A 20,494-nucleotide genomic window follows, 5' to 3' on the forward strand; every position below is an offset into this window, starting at 1 on the left:
GTGGGGCAAATCATGCATGTCTGCCCTGGGAAGATGCATGTGCCCCCCTTGCAGAGATGGCTTATGCACCTCCCTATGGAGACTCGGGATTTCTCCCTCTGTACAAGACCCCAAGAAGAATGCACTGCCATGAACACGGCTCTCATGATCAGCACAGAGAGTACATCCAGGCACGATGTGACTGTTCAGAGGCTGACTAATTCAGTCCAACAATGCATCTTTGGAAAGCAAACCGAGTGCCAGCTGCCACTCAAGTTAGCCTTGGCTCCTAGCCTGTTGAAGTATAACACAGATGGAAAATGTTAAGCGTACTGGCCCTTAACAAAATAATAAGCGATGCTCCTGGACTCTGAGCCTTAGCTGCTAGTGTGGAGCCAACATACTGAAACGGGAACTCATAGATGTATTTGGAATCCAAATCTAAACCCATATCCTATTTGCAGCATTTACTTCCTTCGTTGGCTCAGCTGAATCAAAAACCAGAAACACAATGTCCCCAAACCATTTTATTGGGCTCCAGCTGTACCCTTGCTTTCAAATGTTCCGTGTGTGATACATCTGTGGTTTTGAAAGATCTGATGGAATGTTTCCCACATGTTCGGTGTTGCTCATTTCCAAGCTGTTCAGCATTGCTAAATTGCAGCCAGGGCTGAGGCTGAAACTACACATGATCCTCAGCTGTGTGATTCTCTCTCACCCCCCCCCCCCAATATATTTTCTTTCCAAATGCAAAGCAACCTTGGGGAGTGTGCTTGAGAGTGAAAAGAGTGACAGGGGGAGGGATTGCTTAACTCTTTCATCTCTGGCAATTTTTCCTCTTAAAAATCACTCTCAGCAGAGCTTTTCTACCTGCGAGGGAAAATATACTGGGCAATACGCAATTGTGGCAGCTCACCCATACAAGTGGCATTCTGCAAAGGGGAGCCCTCTTCTTAGTAACAGCTGAATCCAATAGGTGCACTGCACTTGCAAAAGATGGTGTGAAACCTCTGGGGTAACGGCCATCATTGTGCTGATGACAGTTAAGCTTTGCATGCTACCACTTGCACTACTGTTTGTACAACCACTTGTGCAACAGCCTAAACTCTCTTATGTTAGATCACACTCCCTAGGTACATGACTTTTTCATCTCACAGGTGAGAAAGCAGCTTGGAGAATAATTTCGAGTATGGGAAATAACTGGAGGGGGAAGGGTTAAGCAGCCCCTGTTTCTTCATTCTTCACCCACATCCCACCCTGCTGTTGCAAGCTCTTGATCACAACTTCTAAGGCTGCTTTGCATTAAGAAATGCAAAGCCTTCAGGAGAAAGAATCACAAAATCAAGTTGGGCAGGTTTCCAGGTTTGTCTTTGAAACATAGGCGCCAAATGTATGGGCAGCCCCTCCCCCCAAAGTATGTGGGGATGGGCCCCTCTCCAATCTTGAGGGCCTTGCTGGCCTCCTGGTGGTGGGCCTTGTTAGGTTTCCCAATGCCCGTGACGTCACATGTGTGTCTCACTTGTGACATCACATGCACCTACCACTTGTGACATCACACGCATGCGATGAGGCCCCCCCCCCCAATGTTGGGTGGAACTTGTTGCTTCTGCTTTGAAACCACCAGGGCTAGCCACATGCACCAATCAAAACATGGAAGTTGAGAGGCCCACAGGAGGAGTCCAAATTCTGTGCAGGATTCCAGGCTCTGACAGTCACCTGACCTGAGAAAGTGTTATGAAGAGAGCAGCAAAGCACTGAGGTCCCTCTATTTAACTGTGCTGCCACATTTTGCTCTTACACTTCTTTGGGCCGTCGAAGCAGCCATGTGTCTGTGGGTTTCTAAAAAGGAGTCTCCATTCTTTTTCCAGCTCACTAAGCAACTGTGTGGTTGTATATACAGTGACAGAGCAGCTGCCCTTACAGATATACCGGGGGTTGTTCCTAAGAGCCATGAGTTGTTTGCACAGTTTAGTCATGCACACCCCTGAACTCCTCCTGCAGCTCTCTGGAGATGAAGGTGAAGGGAGGACAAAGTGGATGCTTTGATTCATCTGCTTTGCTTTTAGCTTCCTTGCTGAACTTCAAAGGGAATCTCATGCTTTTGAGGGAGACACAACAAGCCTCATTTGCTTCCCCCTAAGGGCAGTGCCCTTCCTTAAGCTGTGACCCTGGGACCTGTGCTGTCGCTGCTCATCACTGCTCAGGCTGGGGGTCCTGACCCCCCCCCAAATGTCCTTGGTTCATCCTACAAACAAGCAACACCATTCCCTCTCGCTTAATGATGAGAGCATTATTTTGTGGTTAAGTTTGTTTGTTTGTGTGTGTGTATGCATCTCACTTTTGAGAGCTCACTTTTTAAAAATGAAAAGGTAGGTCAAGCAAAATGCAAAATGATTGCTTTCAACAATCGAAATAAAATAAAATACATTAGGAAGGTGGCAGAGACCTGCACGCTCAGAGTAGCTGAGGCACATTTATTTCCAATTTGTCATTGTCTGAGATCTGCAAATGATTAAATACAAATTTAATAATAAAATAAATATTCAATGAGTGCTGGTTTGTGCCAGACATTAGAAGATGCTGTGATACAATCATTTTTAGGCCAAAATAAAAATAAAAATCCTTTAAATGCCTTTATGGTTCTCATGCTGCAAAGGTGGAGAACGTGTGGACCACCCAGACATTATTGGATTCCTGCTTTCTTCAGCCAGCTGGCATGGTTAATGACATAACCATGCTATGACTATGTGCTTTTGATCACACATGCTTTTTTGTGCCAGGCGCTGCTATTACTTTACAAGGAAAGTTGTGATTCTGTTGTTTCTTTGTAGGTCTGGGCCAGGCCTCTTCAAGGGGAAGAACATGTGGTTTTATAGCTGTATGATGGGGTTCTGTAGTAGAGGGAACTGCTGAAGTGATCAAGCCAGTTTCTTTGTTAATGGCCCCCTTCAGCATGTCTAAGGAGTTGGTCAAGAGCAGGTCTGTTGCCTTAGCAACAGCTAAGCCAGCAATGCTACCAGAAGGATGAGGCCAGCTTTCCTTCCTTCGTCTGGCCGGAGGCCCCATCATCTTAAGGCCAGGAGAACAGTAGATCGGGGCTAGCATGGAATACACTTACACCTGAATAGCTCTCTGTGTTGGAACCAAAGCTATGAATTTGGAAGGTGGGTAACCTAGAAACCTAAAAGGGTTGGAATAATATCTGTTGTAGTGATAATGCTGTGAGGTTTCTCACCACTTAGAGACTGTGGTACGTCCACATGCACACAAATAAATTTTCAATTTTAAAAAAGGGATTGGAGTTTTGCACTGATGCTTCCCTGTGCTTGTGTTTTATTGTGTTAAGTTTGTATCATTGTTAGCTGCCATGAGGACTCCTGGTGATGCAGAGGGCAAATTCTTTCATCATCATCATGGTCCATAATGTGATTCTATATTATTTAATTAGGTTCCCAGAGGGCTCAGTGGAGCCAAACTGATGGGAAAGAATTAGCCAACAAGCAAATAAATGGTATAGTTAGGCATTATACTGCTATATGTCCATGAAATATGTGGAGACACTGATTCAAAGTCTGTATTGTTATGCTGGGGTAAATTCCCACTTGTCTTGTGAGCAAGCTTACCCTCAGACAAGCTCTAGTCCTTTGTGAGAAATTGATGTTTGATTATTATCTCACAGAATTTGTAGATCTGTGATCTGAAAGTGAGATAAAGCCACAAAGGAAGAATAAGGCTGACATAGTAAGCATAGCTACTTCCTGACACAAGTTCTGCTGAAATCAATGAGAATTACTCCCAAATTAGTTCTGGGATGTACATTTCAATGGTATATGTGTGTTATTTTCCTTTTCCTTTTCTTAGGACGTTCTCTGCTACAAGTTTCACTGATGATATACAGTATAGAAAGCTGAGTAATTTATAGGCCGTTTACCAGAAAACTTAGTTTGTTTACACATTACCCGTTATTCTGGCTCCAGTGCACGTCCACTGCTGGCTTTGAATCTGTGTATACATAATATTGGGGACGCGGGTGGCGCTGTGGGTTAAACCACAGAGCCTAGGGCTTGCCGATCAGAAGGTCAGCGGTTTGAATCCCCGCGACGGGGTGAGCTCCCGTTGCTCGGTCCCTGCTCCTGCCCACCTAGCAGTTCGAAAGCATGCAGTGCAAGTCAATAAATAGGTACCACTCCAGCGGGAAGGTAAACGGCGTTTCCGTGCACTGCTCTGGTTTGGTGGCTTAGTCATGCTGGCCACATGACCCAGAAGCTGTACACCGGCTCCTTTGGCCAGTAAAGCGAGATGAGCGCTGCAACCCCATCCGCGACTGGACCTAACAGTCAGGGGTCCCTTTACCTTAACACATGATATTACCCACAATGCAGAGCTATTGTGTAGTTTCTTGAGAAATGCTGCTATTTGACGCATTCCCCTTCAAACTGGCTTCACTCCAAAAGCAAAACTGAAGCCACATTCACTTTGCAGTTAAAGCCTGAAGTGTACATTTGAGACACTCATTGCACATGTGCAGATGACAGTGCGTGTGCAGATGACAGCTTCATGAATAGGGGTTGCAGGGGCAAAGAAACCAAACATCAGGTGTACATGAGGTGAAGACATCCCTGCCCTCTCACTGGTTTGTGTGCAGCAACATGCAAATGTGGCTTGAAACATTGGAGTGTGTGTGACCTTGCTACTTTTAAAGCCACTAACATGTACATAGCCTTGGGGTCAATGTATAGAGCCATATGCCCTACTCAGACTACAGTATTTTCCAAGTGGATATTGCCATACTATACCTCTTATGATCCAACTCTGTCCAAAACAGGTCACTATAGATCTTTGGTGCTTGGAGGGAAGAGGTATGGGATCAGTGCTATTTTTCTAGAAAAACAGGTGCCGGAACTCACCATGAACACCTCCCTCGTTCTCTTACAATGGCAATGGCGCCTACCTGAGAGGTGCTGGAGCTGCATTCTGGCGAGCCCTGGCTGAAAAAAAGCCCTGGATAGGATCACCTTGGTTGGCCAGTGCTGCACACATTTTAAAGTGGGGGTGGGCCCTCCAGCCCTCTCTAAATGGCCACACCTCCTCTCTCTATGCCACACCCTGTACAGGCCTTGTCCTTGAGTGCTTTTGCCTGGCTGGGATGTGATCTTGAACTGCGATGACACCTCTTGCTTGCCTAGATGGAAAAGAGTGTGTCGGGAGTGTGTGCAGGCTGCTGTCCAAAAAGGAAAAGTCGTATCTGTTGCTCTGTGTACTTTTGCCTCTGGCTTTGGCCACCACTGGCATGCAGCCCCTTCATGTATGCCTGTGAGGGGAATGCAGTCCTCAAGCTGAAAAGGTCCTTCATCCCTGCTTTTACGAATCAATGCTGACCCAGCTGATTTCTACTTTAGCTGGAAATTGCACTATAATGATTCTGTCCCTTTCACCTAGCCAGAGCCCACTGAAATGAAGATCTCTCTCTCTCTCTCTCTCTCTCTCTCTCTCTCTCTCTGTGTGTGTGTGTGTGTTTCTGCTTTCTTGACTCTAACAGACATAAACCATAATGACTGCTCCAGAAAAGAGCGTGTGTGTGTCTGTGTGCACACACGGTTTCATGCATTGCATGGGGTTGAACTAGATGACCCTAGTTCTTCAATTCCATGATTCTCTGACATCTTAGCTCCCTTCCTTTGCTTTCATATGCACAGGGCTCTGCACTGCTCAGATTGGGAAATGCCTGCTTAATAAGGGACATACTGGGATTAGAAGCATAGTGGAAGATATGGCAGATGGGTCGGGGGCCACAGAGGCTCAGATCTGATGCGAGGCTTTTCCCTACAATGGGAGCATTAGTTTCTAGCTGGAGTCCAAGGAACATTAAGGGGCTTTCTGGCAGGGGAGCAGGCTTGTAAAGCGGAGGAAAATTGCTGGCAAGGCACTTTGGAATTAGGAGCTGATGCTATTTGGGTTGAGCCTCCCTCCTTCCAGTCACCGTTGGGATTCCTCTCTTGAATAATAAGGCAACTCTGATTTTATATGGAACTTGAGTGTTCATTCAAAATGCATCTCCAGATACTTAGGGAGCTAATAGGACTGGCAGAATCATCAATAATGCAAGGGCGGAGGCAAGGAAAGTGGATTAAGTATATCCACTAGGAGCACACTAGTTGATACTACTACATATCAGGGCCACCCAGAGACAGGTGGGTCTATAAAGGCCAGATGGCAGAAAAATACCACTGAAGAGAATGAAGCAGAGGGCCTTGCGGAAAGCAACTTAGCTGAGAGAAGAGAAAGAGAGAGTTGCTGACCAGTTAGTTCATCATCACTATGGCATTGTGGGTTCTGTGGCTCAAGTACATAAAGGCAGAATTTGAACTCTGTATCCTAAGAATTATTATTTTTTAAACCCCTCAAGTTTCTGGACCTTAAGGGGGAAAACTCTTCCCCAAAAATGCAGATTTTTTCTTAAGCAGTAACAGGGAAGTTAAACTGTGATGTCATAACATAACATAATGTTACAATAGTGGGTGCTACCCCCTGCCAAGCAGTAGAAAAACTCCAGGGAGTTAACCCAACATCTGTGTTCCTTTGGCGGATTGAAGATGTGGCGGAGACTGTCGTTGCTTTAAGAAATGTGGTTTATTCACCTATTTACACCTTCATTCCGCGTGTAGGGAGTCCAGCTCACACAGCATGGTCATCTCATGCAGGACTTGTTCCCCACAGCAGTGCAGCACTGGAGTCAAAGGCAACTCTCCCAACCAGCCTGCCCAAGATGGATCTCAGTCTTTTTTTTTTAATCTCCGTTCTTCCCAGCACACCTTGCTCTTTTCCTGTCACTTTGAACCCCACCCCATCACCATGGCAACTTCTCTCAGATGGGCCATCAACACCTTTTGTCATGTTGATGCTTCTTTCCCACCTGAGCCCCTGCCTTGGAAAGAAAGCTTAGCCAGTGCTTTCCACTGGCCTCCAATCTTACCTTTTGGGGTCTCCCAACAGAGTAAGAGTCTTGCTACATCAAGCCAATGGCCTTTCTAGTTCAGCATTGTGCTTTTGTAGTGGCAAACAAGGTGCCTCTGGAGAGCACTGCCTTTTCCGGCAACTGATATTCAGAAGCATATTACCTCTGACAGTGGAGGTAGAATGTAATCATCAGGGTGGATAGCCTTATCTTCCCAGAATTTGTCAGATCCTGTTTTGAAGACATCCAAGTGGCTGGCCATCACGTCCTCTTGTGAAAGCAATTTCCACAGTGTAACAACGAGCAGTGTGAAAAAATACTTCCTTTTGTCTGTCCTGAAACTTTCAGCGTTCAGCTGTCTTTGAGCATTATTGGCTATTTCAGCCAATGGGGGTATTCTCTGTCTCTTCCCACTCTCATTGTAGTTAAGAAAACTGCTTGATAACACTGGTTTCCAAAATTTTGGGGAAATCCCCATTCAAGCCTGTTCTATCTTGGGTTGACAGCTGAAGATTTTCTGTGGACTCACCTCCTTTTGCTAGCATGAGCTTCCCCTGTGATGCATCCACCAAGTGGGAAGACCACTTCTGGGGTTGCTTTGACACATTCCACAGCTCCTCGTGTTCTGACTCAGTTCTGCAGGTCAGAGTCAGCCATGATGCAAAAATGTTTCAAAGCATTCAGAGCCAGGGGGGTGATCGTTCTAGCAGCACTTGAACATATTCTCCTACTGGTAAATATACGTGGGCTGAGGTTAAGCTGTGCTTGAGCTATTATTATTATATTTGTTGGGTTTCGTGCAATTTTACATCTGATTCCCCCACCCCTATGAGACATATTTTACAGGCTTGCTTTTCTATGCTAAATGTTTTGCTACCTATCCAGAGCCTTCAGGATGAAGTGAGATGCAATAGCTACGTAAAATGATGCATAAATATAAAACTGTCCAAGCAATGTTTGTGTCATTAATACTTTCAAATCTCTTTCCCCCCCCCCCCCTTTCTCTAGTACTGGATAAATGAATACACTTCTACGTTGGGCATTGGAGTCTTTCACTCTGGGATTGAGATCTATGGCAGAGGTAGGAAGCTTTCTGCTAGTTGTGCCTGGAAATGAGTATAACCTTCTGCTGGGTCCCAAAATTGAAGGCTGAGAACTTCTCTGTTTTGCTGCTCATCGCGGATGGGAAACTTGCCTTCTGAGGAGTGTGGCATCCATGCATGCGCAGTTGCTGTGCTCCAGTGCACAGTTTGCATCTGCCAGCCTTAAACACACACACAGATTCAAATAAGTCTAAGATTGGAGGTAGCCATGTGGTCAAACTCTTTGCATCAAGGCAGGATTTTAAGCAAAGCAACTTCTTTGGAGACACTATCACGTGTGGCAGCTTCTGACTAAGAAGGGGACGGTACGCATCATGTGACTTCGCACGCACAACATGCCAACATCGTACATGTGATGTCAGGATGTTGCATCGTGCATACATCATTGGGCTGAGTGCAGAACCCAGCATTGCATGGGTGATGTCACACATACATGGCACACGTGTGATGTCACACACACGTGTGACGCTGCCCAATCTGGGGCACAACTTGACGCCTCTGCCACTGTGAGAACAGGATGCTGGACTAGGTGGTCCATGGCCTGATCCATCAGGGCTGTTATTACATTCTTATGGTTGTCACGATGTTCTTTATAGAGGAAGGGCAGAGTTGAAGCCCATATGAAACCAGTTATGGGAAGATATTTGACTTAAATACTAACACTGAGCCATGTAGACAGTTGTAGCATTTTTCAGATGCAACTTTGGTCTTATCCTTTCTTACAGTCTTTTTCTTTCCTTGCCAGAGTTCGCCTATGGAGGGCATCCCTACCCTTTCAGCGGGATTTTCGAAATCACACCAGGCAGTGCTGTGGAGCTTGGCGAGACCTTTAAATTCAAGTAAGGGCCTTTCCTTCTCCTCTCAACATCTGCTGTCCTGAAGCCCATGATTTCTCAAAAGAGCAATGCATTTTTAGGGGAGCACCTGACAACTGGTGGCAGCATTCCCACATCCCAGTAAACCATAGTTAATGAATGTGTGAATGACTCCCACTTTGCTGTTTAAATTATGTCATTAAATACACAAGATGGACAGCAACAAAAGTCTTCCCAGCATATCACCTCCTTGCAGGTTTATGTACACACTGGCTCAGCCTGCACATCACAGTATATCACAGTTTATGGTTTGTTTCCCTCAAACAAACCATGCTTGGTAAACCAAGATCAAACCTTGGCTTCTCAATATAGTTTGTTTGGAATGAATGAAAACTCAGCTTCTGGTTTTCAGATGTAATACAAAGCCAGGAATTGGAGTTTGTTGTTCCTACTCATGCTGACACCACTTGCTGCACTGTTTTCCCCCCTGCGCCACATGTGAGGAGCCCATGCTGCAGCTTTGCCCCATGCCAGCATCCTTCATCTATGACTTTGGGATGGCACTGGCTCGGGGTGCAACTATAGCATGGGATTCTCCTCCAAATGGTCTGCGACTTCTCACATTACTGTCCATGGGCCAGGACATTTATTGCCAAGTAGAATGAACAGAAATGAATGTGCCAAGGACTTTGGCCCAAGAGACAAAAAATATTGGGGCAATCTGTTGTAATCACACATTTTTGTGTGCAATCACAATTTATATACATAAATGTTACCCAAGCAAGTTGTGCCATGTAGCATGATGAATCCATCTGCTAAAGGCAGCACCAGCAGGGAATACAAGAGCCAGAGTGTTTTTGTATAGTCCCCCAAACTTCCACTATCGTGTCCTCTTAAACAGATATGTCACTACATCCAGTCCAATGCTTCATTCATGTACAAAACCCTATATGGTATAGACCTCAGTTCCATTTAAAAATCTATCTCTCACGTCAAATTTTAAAGCTAGAGTGTAAATTTAGAAAAGTGCACATTGAGGCAGGCTTATGAAAATGAGCCAGGCTTTTGCATTTCCAGAGGGGGTCTTGACTACCCAAATCATCTCCTTAATTCCCCCCCCCCATTGGTTTTCTGGTGCCTATGTTTCTGATGCAGAGGCTCAAGGATGGAGATCTTACAAAAAATATTACAAACTCAGCCCTGTTGCATGTACCATTAAACATTTTTAAAGTATGTGAAGTTTAAACCCGAAACTATATCAGTAGAGCTCAAACCTACACTCTGTTTAGCATATTTTCCTCTCTCTTTTTCTTTTAAAAGAGAATATAAAAATAGATTACGCTAGTAACTAGATCCTGTGTGCATGGCAAGAATGGTTTTTAATTAATTGTGTGAGGTTATTGTGTTGTTTTTAAGCTGAGAACTATCTGAATTACTTTCTAAGCTGTTTAAGTCTGTAGCATTACTCTGTTCCAACATTCCATAAGCACTCCATCCTTGGCTCTATCTGCCAGGTAAAATATATCTGTACTACAGTGTGTCTCTCCTGGGCTGCTTTAACATCTTTCATGATTATCTTACTGAATATTCCCTGCTTTTGATGCTTACCTTTGCTTAACCCAGAGAATCCATTGCCTTGGGCACTACAGACTTTACAGAAGAAGATGTGGATAAAATCATGGAGGAACTGGGCAAGGAGTACAAGGGCAATGCCTACCATCTCATGCACAAGAATTGCAATCACTTTTCAGCTGCTCTGGCAGAGGTTGGTTCATCTTCCATTCTATTTCTGTGTAGTGTACTTGCATGACACTTTGGCCAACACGCCTCCAGCCGTGAACAGGTCTCTGATCAGAACATTGTCCTTCAATCACCCTTCGCACTAGCCTGATGGGCATTTACCCTTTGAGAGCTATTACAAGCATAGCACTGAGTGGTAGTTGGTCTACAATGGGTAATTAGGCAGCTATGAGGGTGGCCATAATGTATCTATGTACAAGTAGAAAGACACAATCAATGTAGCTCTCCTATTCGGACGTTCAATGCATAGGGAATCTCCAGATTTAGGGAGGAAAAGGTATGGGACAGCAGTAGCTGGAGGAGAGCACTGCGTGGATGAAGGGCAATTAAAGGAGTCACAAGGGATTCACAATCCACATTAAGCCAAAGTATGGACAGGCCTTGAGTTGAGTTACTTCTGTACCGCTCTGTACCGCTGCTTCCTATTCTCTGCCTGTTTGCATTGCAAATACGATAGCCATACTTCTCATTGGTTACCCTATCAATCAGCACAATGGTGCCTTGATCTCACTTGACTTGCAAGAGAACAGTGAGTTGTACCCTTACATTACATTATAGGGCCTTTGGCGTAGTAGTAGTAGTAGTAGTAGTAGTAGTAGTAGTAGTAGTAGTAATTCTTATACCCCGCCCATCTGACTGGGTTGCCCCTGTCACTCTGGGTGGCTTACAACAAAATACAGCATCAAACATTAAAAACTTCTCAAAACAGGCCTGCCATTAGGAATGGGGGCGGGGAGGCAATTAGCCTTGAGGGGAGGGGACTCCCATTAGTATCAGGTCATCCATAGCCCAGAAAAGTTTGAAACAGCAGCACAGGCTCAGCTTTTTTCATGGCTGCTCTGCTCCAGAATGGATATGCCATTTGGGGCCCCAGTCTTCACCATGCAAATCCTTCGGTATTCCTCCTTTGCACTAGGAATGAAACCCGAAACCCCTCGGCACAAGACCTTTGACCAGAAAGGCACTTGGCGATCAGCTGATGTTTCCCCTGCTCCCTTTTGTAGTTGCACAAATTAACGCTGATTACTCATCAGTTCCTCCTGATTGCTGCTCCCAGCTGCTCTCCTTGGCAATGCATCCTTGAGATGAAGTGTCCATAATTAGGAAATTGATTAGGAGCCACAAACTTGCTTTGTTTGAAAGGCATCCTTCTTGAAATCACAGAGTAGAGCTGATCTCACTAAAAGAACTGCTACTGTACTTTCCACTTTCAAAAGGGGGAAAAAATCCAACATGGCTCTGCTCTCAACTGTGATATCTTTCAGATTTGTATGTGCAATCCATATGAGGTGTCATAGAAAAGGTCATAAACTGCTGTTATCACACAGCAACTCCCCATTCCCTGAGCTATTTATGTGTCTCCTGACTGCTATAAAACTGTTCTACATTTTTTTTTAACATAATGAAAGAGGCAGAGAGGAAAAGGCCGAATCAGTCATTCCGACCTCTTCGGCAGCCTCTAGGGCTACAGGTGAAAGAATTGCAAAACTTCTGACAGTTGGGTATATTGCTTGTCACACTGTAGCTGTGAATAATGAAGTCTGGTGGTCCCTTCTGCTTAACCCTTCTCCTGCCATCACTTTTCCACTGGTATCTCCCTGCTCCCCCTCCCCCCCACTTTTAGTCCTATGAGGTTTTAAACTCATACTTGCAAGGCAAACAAGGTTTGGGACACTGGTGGGTTGGCTGGCATCCATCTGTCTTAGGAGGCAATGGAACAGTGTGCCTTCAGGGGTGAAGTCAAACTGTTGGAGAGTTACTGCAACTGGAGAGGGCTGCAGAAGGAAGGCAACTGAGAGGGGAAAGGGTTAATCACCTGCTTCCCTGCTAGATGCATAGTCCCCTCCCCAAAGGCACTTTGCAGTGGAAAAGGGGTTGGTAGGGTTTCATTCCATGTGGGTGCAGCTTAGCTGTGTAGTTTAATAAGTCAAATTACTCAGGTATACCTGAGCTGCATTTCCTCCAAAGTCTTTGAGAGGGGAAATGGGCTGTGTAGGCGTGTGATGTGTTCTTTTCTTCCCGGACTCTGTGGGATGTCGATTCAGAACGTTAAGCATCTCGAGGCATTTTATAAATTGCCATATCATCTCTCTCAAACCAAGTAGATGCATTTTAAGTTGGAAGTGATTATATTTCAGGCCAGGATTCAAGTGCAATTATTATTTTGAAGCTTCCTTTCCCCCACATTGTCTTCTCGGATTTGATTGATAGAGTGACTTGTGGAAAGTATTTGCATCTTAGCAATTAGAGCCACTTCTCTTCCTATGGCACTGGCATCTTTCTCATTTTGGGAGTTGTATCCATTGTGATAGGGACGCGGGTGGCGCTGTGGGTTAAACCACAGAGCCTAGGACTTGCCGATCAGAAGATCGGCGGTTCGAATCCCCGTGACAGGGTGAGCGCCTGTTGCTCAGTCCCTGCTCCTGCCAGTGGCGTAGCGTGGGGGGTGCAGGGGGGGCCGGCCGCACCGGGCGCAAAATCTGGGGTTAGGGCAAATCCACAGGTTAGGGGGCGCAAATCCACGGGTTAGGGGGCGCAAATCCATGGGTTAGGGGGCGCAAATTACTTGCCTTGCCCTGGGTGCTGACAACCCACGCTACGCCACTGGCTCCTGCCAACCTAGCAGTTTGAAAGCACGTCAAAGTGCAAGTAGATACCTTCCAGCAGGAAGGTAAACGGCGTTTCCGTGTGCTGCTCTGGTTCGCCAGAAGCGGCTTAGTCAGGCTGGCCACATGACCCGGAAGCTGTACGCTGGCTCCCTCAGCCAATAAAGTGAGATGAGCACCGCAACCCCAGAGTCGGTCACGACTGGACCTAAGAGTCAGGGGTCCCTTTACCTTTACTTTATCCGTTGTGATAGCAGTGAAGATTGGTCCATGAGTTTGTCCTCAGCCACATGCCTACCTTTTTATTTACTTCCAGTCCAGAGGGTGGCCAGTGCTGTCAGTTCCCTCTTCCTTAGTGTCACACTTGCCCTTGCAGAACCCAACGATGAAGAGGATGGAGACAAGCTCAGTCAATAGACTCATAATCTCAGGATCGTTGGTTCAAGCCCCACGCTGGGCAAATGTCTCCTGCATTGCAGGGGGTTGGACTACATGGTGCTTTTGGTCTATGAAAAACTAGAATTAGCTGGCTCTGCTGTCATTGGCTCTGGCTCCACCTACTGTTGGCCTCCTTGCCTTCCGCTCCACCAGTCTCAATGGGCACTAGCCATACTACTCTGTAGTAGTTTTGCATGAGCAGAAAGCAGTTTCACTCATGCAAGTTGTGGTACCCAATTTCCACCTACTTTGTTGTGCAATGTCTCTCTAAAAGACAAGCTGGGAGGTTTCACTTTTGCAGCCGAATCCTGTATGAGGGCCCTCTCATGCTCTCCAAGTGGCCCAATATTCCTGGGACAATCCCGGAATCATGTGCTGTGTCCCACTGGTGTGGTGGTGGCAGCAATAGGAAAGGAATCAGAAGCCCTGGGAAATGGCACTTTGCTGTGGATATGGTTCCTAACATGGTGCTGTGGCCTAATGACAGCTGACACAGAAGTCTTGCTGCCACCACTGCCAGCAAAGTTTCAGTGGCCAAGGGAAGGGGGCAGCTGCAGCAATGAGCGTGATTGATGCTAATGTAATTATGAACTAAGCCTGAATGTTGGAAGGGTTTGGGATTATCTGGAAGTTCCAAACTGGGAAAGTTCATATTCTGCACTCTCCAGTTCTGAACTTCAGCTGCATTATTATATCTAGAAGAGTTACAGGCCTTGTTTTTAATACAGTTTGGTAAGCACTAGGCCAATAGGTGCCAGATCAGCTTTTCCCACATCACTTGTTCAAGGTCAGTACCGAGCTGTAATACATAACATCTTATATCTAGCACAGTGTAATCATAATACTCCTTTAGCCATTAATTGTGGCTGTTCTGACAGTGGCCATGTAGCAACACCTACTGGGATGGGGGGGGGGGAAATCCATTTTCTGCCAATGCAGTAAACTTGCAGCTTACTGTAAGATGACTTACCGTTGTTCATCCATTCAGAGTGAAAGCCATTATTCTCAAGTGTCACCAGTAATCTTAGTCTTAATTATAACCAAGCCTTCCCCAGAGAGCCACTTGTTACTTTCCCTGTCATCCTGCAGCTGCTCCCTGTACTTAAAAATCTTCATCTCAAGGACTTTCATGCATTAAAAAGCAGAACTGCATTTCAACCAAAGAACGAAGCTCTTTGGATCGCAGAAATGTTGGGACTCATACATATTGCAAGGGTGTCAGGCTTGCTTCTCTGAGCCCTTATTGGCTAGACTAGCCTTCCCCAGCCTGGTGTCTTCAAGGTGTTTTGAATTCCAGCTCCCATCAGTCCCAGCCAACATGGCCAATGCTCCGGGGTGATGGGAGTTGTAGTCTAAAACATCTGGAGGACACCAGGCTGAGGAAGGTTGGGTTAAGCTGCAGTTATTCACATTGGTGAGCTTCCCTGCTCTATTCAGAGGGGCAGGTTTAAATTTTTGGAGCCCAGAGCCTGAAGAACTTTGACTCACCACAGCAGTCTACTTGAATTTATACCCATTCTACTTTTAAAAACTAATAATCGAAGAAACTTACAGTGAAAAAACAAGGTAAGGGGGGGGGAAATACACATAAAAACAGCAATCATTAAAGCAATAACATTAAAACTTCAGCAAGAACATCATCAAACATCCAAAGAAAACAGCGATCACCTATTAAAAGCTGGCTCCCCTTCAAAGTGCGGAAAGACAGGGAGGGAGCCTAGTGAATTGCTGCTGAGTGGGGCCACTGCTGAGAAGGCTCTGCCTCTTGTATCCACCCTCCTGTGTGGATGGGACAGAGAGCAAGGTCTCCAAGTCTGGTTTTGTAGGGGAGCAGGCAGTTTTTGAGGTAACCTGGTTCTAAGCCATTTAGCGCTTCTTCTTACAATCTAGACTAGGCCTTCACAACATTTGCCCTACAAAGCCCCCCATAGCTTACCAGGCGGCATGTTTGAGACATGTTGTTGCACATGCTTTTCCCGCTAAATGTCCCAAGTTAAATCTGTGGAATCTCCAGAGAGGGCCAAGTTAGGCCTCTGTCTGGAACTTTGGAGAGCCACTACTTGTCATTGAAGAAAATACTGAGCTCAATGGAGAAATGGTCTGGTTTGGTGTATGACACCTCACAATAAGAACATAAGAGCCTGCTGGATCAGGCCAATAGCCCATGTAGTCCACTATCCTGGTCTCACAGCAGCCAGCCAACCAGATGCCTGTGGGAAATCCATATGCAGACCCTGAGCCCAAGAGGACTCTCTTCTCTGCCATGGTTTCCAACAACTAGTATTCAGAAGTATTTCTGCTTCTGACCTATGTTCTGTGTCACACAGACCACAAGGCATGACTGGTCAGATGCTTTAGCTTTGGTTAAGAAGTTGTTCAGGCCTGTTCTATAGAAACTGAAGCCCCAGCCAGGAGGTGATCTGGCACGCCTACGTTAGTTCCACAAAATCACAGTCCTAGAACAGGCAGAGATGTTACCTTCTTTAGATCAACTTCCAAGCAGAAAGTCAGATGACTGCAGAGGTCTCTAGGCCAGCTACTGTTGGCTTGGTTTCAGAAGCTTTCTAGTTCTCCCTTTCTCGCCGTGGGATCTTGTTTCACAGCAGGCACTGCAGGGCTTGCCTCTCCACTCCTGCTCATTTGCCATGCTCATCTAGGCTCTCCCAGCGCTGCAAGATGAAGGCCGTTCTGTCCCTAGAGCTTGTGTGTAGAATGGATTTTATGGCCTGTTGCCACTTGCCTAGTTTGTTTTGCTGCTTCTTGTAGGCCTTCTGTTTCCCTCTTCAGGGAAGTGCATGGTCTTCCCTTCCTTGACCCCACTGCCTGCAGTAGATGTAGAACAAATCCAGCTTTAGACCTGTATTCTGGTGGTATGTGGGCATGTTCATATTTCAACAAAGTGATGAATACGCTTTATTTCTCGGGAATCTTCCATATAAGGGGATTACACAGTTTTGGTTTTGCGAGGACAAAACTGTAAAGTCCAGAGCCCTGCTCAGCAAACTGAGCAGGAAGGCCCCCTAACACAACAGGGCAAGCAGTGCCCATTTAAAATAAGAGAAGCAGTACACACACTCCCAAACAGGAGTACTGAACCTTTCCTGGCCTGAAGGCCACTTTCACCTTTGGCCAACCTTCGGGAGTCCACATGCCAGTTGCAAGGGTGGACATAGAACTCTTGCACAAGCCATAGCTGTCAAGTGTCCCTTATTTGGCGGGACAGTCCCTTATCCCAGTGCCATGTCCCGCTGCTGTCCCTTATTGATGAGGCTTCATTTGGCTGCTGGCTGGGCTTTCTGCCTTTGGCTTGGAGGGGCTCAGAAGTTGAACATACCTGTGCCCGGAAGATCCCTTATTTGGGCTGCTGATCCCTTATTTTCGAGGCTGCTGGTCCCCTATTTTCAAATCTGTAAGTTGGCAGCTATGGCACAATCACCCTCACATGCACACACACAGAGACAGACAGACAGCCACCCATTCCTCAACTGAAGCATGCAGCTACGCTGAGGAGGGGGTTATGGTTATTACCTTCGCTCTGCTCATGACGTGATCTATCTAATGACCAGGAAGGGTAAGCTGTATGCTCATCAGGTTGCTGCATCCCACTCACTCCAGCACAGCGTCTGCTTTCGTTAAAATCTTTTTGCAGTTGCTGTCGCCAAAGTCAGCAGGGTCTTGCGGTGGGGGGGGGGGTGTCCAGAAAAAAAATCTTATGAGTGGGGGAGACTCACAAATCAAAGGTTAGATCTCCTGATCTAAAGAGTGCCCCCCATGAAACCATTAAGTCCAAAGTCTCAAATTACCTGACTGCACCCCCAATCACAAATGCCAACTTGCCAAGTGTTTTTCCCTTTGCTTTCGGGGTTTATGTGACCTTCCGCGTGGTCTGTGTGCTTCACTGCCACAATAGAACATTGCAGTGATACGTGGCATCATTTCTCTCCCGCCTCCCCACCATAGCTGTCAACGTTTTCCTTTTTTTAAGGGAAATTCCCTTATTCTGAACAGGATTCCTTGCAAGAAAAGGGAAAAGTTGACAGCTATGCTCCCCACCCCTGGAAACATGAACAGGCATGGCGTGGTAACCATGTGAGGAGCAATCACCTTTCACCAGGCACCTATGATATAACGGTTACCTGTTGTTGTTGTTGTTGTTGTTGTTGTTGTTGTTGATGTTGTTGTTGTTCTGTCCATTTCCCCCAGATCCTGTGTGGGAAGGAAATCCCCCGCTGGGTGAACCGCCTGGCCTACTTCAGCTCCTGTATTCCCTTCCTGCAAAGCTGCCTGCCCAAGGAATGGCTGACTCCAGCAGCCCTGCAGAGCCACATCAGCCTCGGCCTCCACAAGGAAGAGCAGGGAGACACCACCGACGAGGAATCCCCATCCACTTCCGCAGCGGCCTCCGCCTCAGGCCCTTCACGGACCTGCAGACACACAAGAGTCTGAACTGTGCCTGGCTGAGCTGCCCTGCTGAGCCTCTGCCTCTGCTGCCCCATTGCCTGGTCACTTGCCATTGACATCCTTCTCCAAGGACACTGGACAGTCTTGCCTCTCAAGGAGAAGATGAACACCCTTGCCTCTTTTTTAAAGGACAGCTTCTTTCTCAGCCGCGTCACTCCAGAACTCCGTCAAAGAGTGTGGGGTTTAGGCTCCTGAGGCTAGGTGGTACTCTTTGATTTTAAATACACAAAACAAAACAAAAACTGCTGGAATCATGGGGATGTGGCACAGCAGGCCTGAAGGGAAGCCACACGGAGAAGTCCCTTACCTGGGACTCTTTTAATCCCCTGCCTCCTCCAGCAGTGACCACAAAAACACCTTCTCTCCTGTTTTTCTGAGGTGGCAACTTACCCATAGTGCACCTCTTTTAAGTACCAAAATCAGAGCTTACCTTTCTCACCCCAAGACCAGCAACAAGCTCCAGTTAATTCTCTTATCTCCTCAGTTTTCTTTCTTTTTGTCATCACTAGGTTCTAAAAACCATCTGAAGGATAAATGAAAGGTGCTGCCCTTCTACCGCCACAGATTATGATTATGATTATTATGATTATTTTGTGAGTTAGAATATTGTATAAGAGACCGAAGGACTTGTTACCCTTCAACTACAATAGCAAAATTAATCTAAAAAAAAAAAAAGAATGTGTGAGTCTGACTTTTTATTTATTTATTAGAGCAAGTGAGAGGACAAAAAATTGTCAAGTTTGTAACTCCTTTCTGAGCAGAGGTTCTCAGGCCTTTAAATCCAGGGGTTTAATCTCAGGTCATTAATCCAGGAACCTGTGTCCCTCTATCTGTGGCTGGATTATAACTGCCAGTGCAGAGCTAGCTACCAAAACAGAGTCACAGCTCCTATTTAAGCCTCCGACTGAGGATGACTGCAATATAGTAACTTCTGAGATAGGCTCTCATGAAGCCTTCAGCCTGCGCCCAGCATAGAGCTGTCCTGAATACGTACCTAAGCGGAGGCCGGTGCTCACAACAGAACAAAAGCACCACTTCTTAAGACTGTCTTCATAGGGAAATGTTGCTCCATCTGCACTCCCCACACAATCAGGTCCAAAATTCAATCCCTGGCATATCCATTTAGTAAAGACCTCTGTCTAAGACTGGCAGTCAGAATACACTATACAGTGGTACCTTAGTTGTCGAACTTATTTCGTTTCGGGAGTCCATTCGACTCCCGGAACAGTTTGAAAACCAAGGTGCGGCTTCCGATTGGCTGCAGGAGCTTCCTGCACTCAAGCGGAAGCTGTGGAAGCCACGCCAGACGTTCGGCTTCCAAAAAACGTTCGCAAACTGGAACACTCACTTCCGGTTTTGCTGCGTTCGGGAGCTGATTTGTTTGACACTCAAGCTGTTCGACAACCAAGGTACCACTGTACTGAGGTGGCTATACCAATGGGCTGAAAGCAGCTGAAAATAGGTTAGGTTTGGCTTTTTTTTTTAAAAAAAAGGTAAGGCAAATGGAACTGTACATTCCAGAGGCAAAGGTGGGCAGTGCCTGTGTACAGAGAGCCAGTGTGGTGTAGTGGTTAAGAGCGGTGGACTTGTAATCTGGGGAACCGGGTTCGCGTCTCCGCTCCTCCACATGCAGCTGACCTTGGGCCAGTCACACTTCTCTGAAGTCTCTCAGCCTCACTCACCTCACAGAGTGTTTGTTGTGGGGGAGGAAGGGAAAGGAGAATGTTAGCTGCTTTGAGACTCCTTAGGGTTGTGATAAAGCGGGATATCAAATCCAAACTCTTCTTCTTCTACAGCAGGTTACCTGCCAGTCATGCAAAAGCCATAGGTTTCATATATACCGGTATATGCACTCATGCATGCATCACCACCCTCCATCCAGGAAGGAAGAGGCAGCATCACAGTTCCAGGGCACATTCCAGCCAGGCAAAAGCCCTTGAAGAGAGTGTGCAGCATGGCTCCTGGGGAGGGCCCTGAGAGCTGAACAGACAGACCTAGAAGGCCACATTTAGCCCCCAAGCCGAAGGCTCCCCACCCCTGATTTATATAATGACGTGTTGGTTCCTTCCTTCCAATCCTTTCCCTAATCATACCTAGCATGGTTTTTGTTCATTCCCAGCATTCCAAAATGTCCTTTTCCGTGAGCTTTGTACTGTGACCCCCCCCCAATATCTCGTTCTTTGGCAAAGTGCTTTAAGCGAGAGAAAATGCCGTCTATGTAGCAGCTCTGTGGGCAAGACCTCTTGGTCTCCACTGCTAGTTACACCACTGAGACGTCTTATGTGAAGACTCCCATTTCCCCCCCCCCCAAATTAAATCTTCAAATGCTAACAAGAG

The 20,494-nt window shown here is 46.4% G+C and overlaps 1 protein-coding gene across 1 annotated transcript in view; it reads left to right on the forward strand.

Moving 5' to 3' along the window:
- Window positions 1–18,844, forward strand: part of LOC114594860 (deubiquitinase DESI2-like) — a 49,975-nt gene extending 31,131 nt beyond the window's left edge. Inside the window, exons 2-5 of the mRNA XM_028725049.2 lie at window positions 7,943–8,015; window positions 8,783–8,876; window positions 10,476–10,617; window positions 17,900–18,844. Of these exons, the coding sequence (XP_028580882.1) occupies window positions 7,943–8,015; window positions 8,783–8,876; window positions 10,476–10,617; window positions 17,900–18,142 (552 nt within the window). The 3' untranslated portion in view covers window positions 18,143–18,844. The remainder of the gene's footprint in view (window positions 1–7,942; window positions 8,016–8,782; window positions 8,877–10,475; window positions 10,618–17,899) is intronic.
- Window positions 18,845–20,494: the final 1,650 nt, after the last annotated feature.

Source organism: Podarcis muralis, chromosome 1 (assembly GCF_964188315.1).
Source record: "Podarcis muralis chromosome 1, rPodMur119.hap1.1, whole genome shotgun sequence".
In the NCBI taxonomy this organism is placed as follows: domain Eukaryota; kingdom Metazoa; phylum Chordata; class Lepidosauria; order Squamata; family Lacertidae; genus Podarcis; species Podarcis muralis.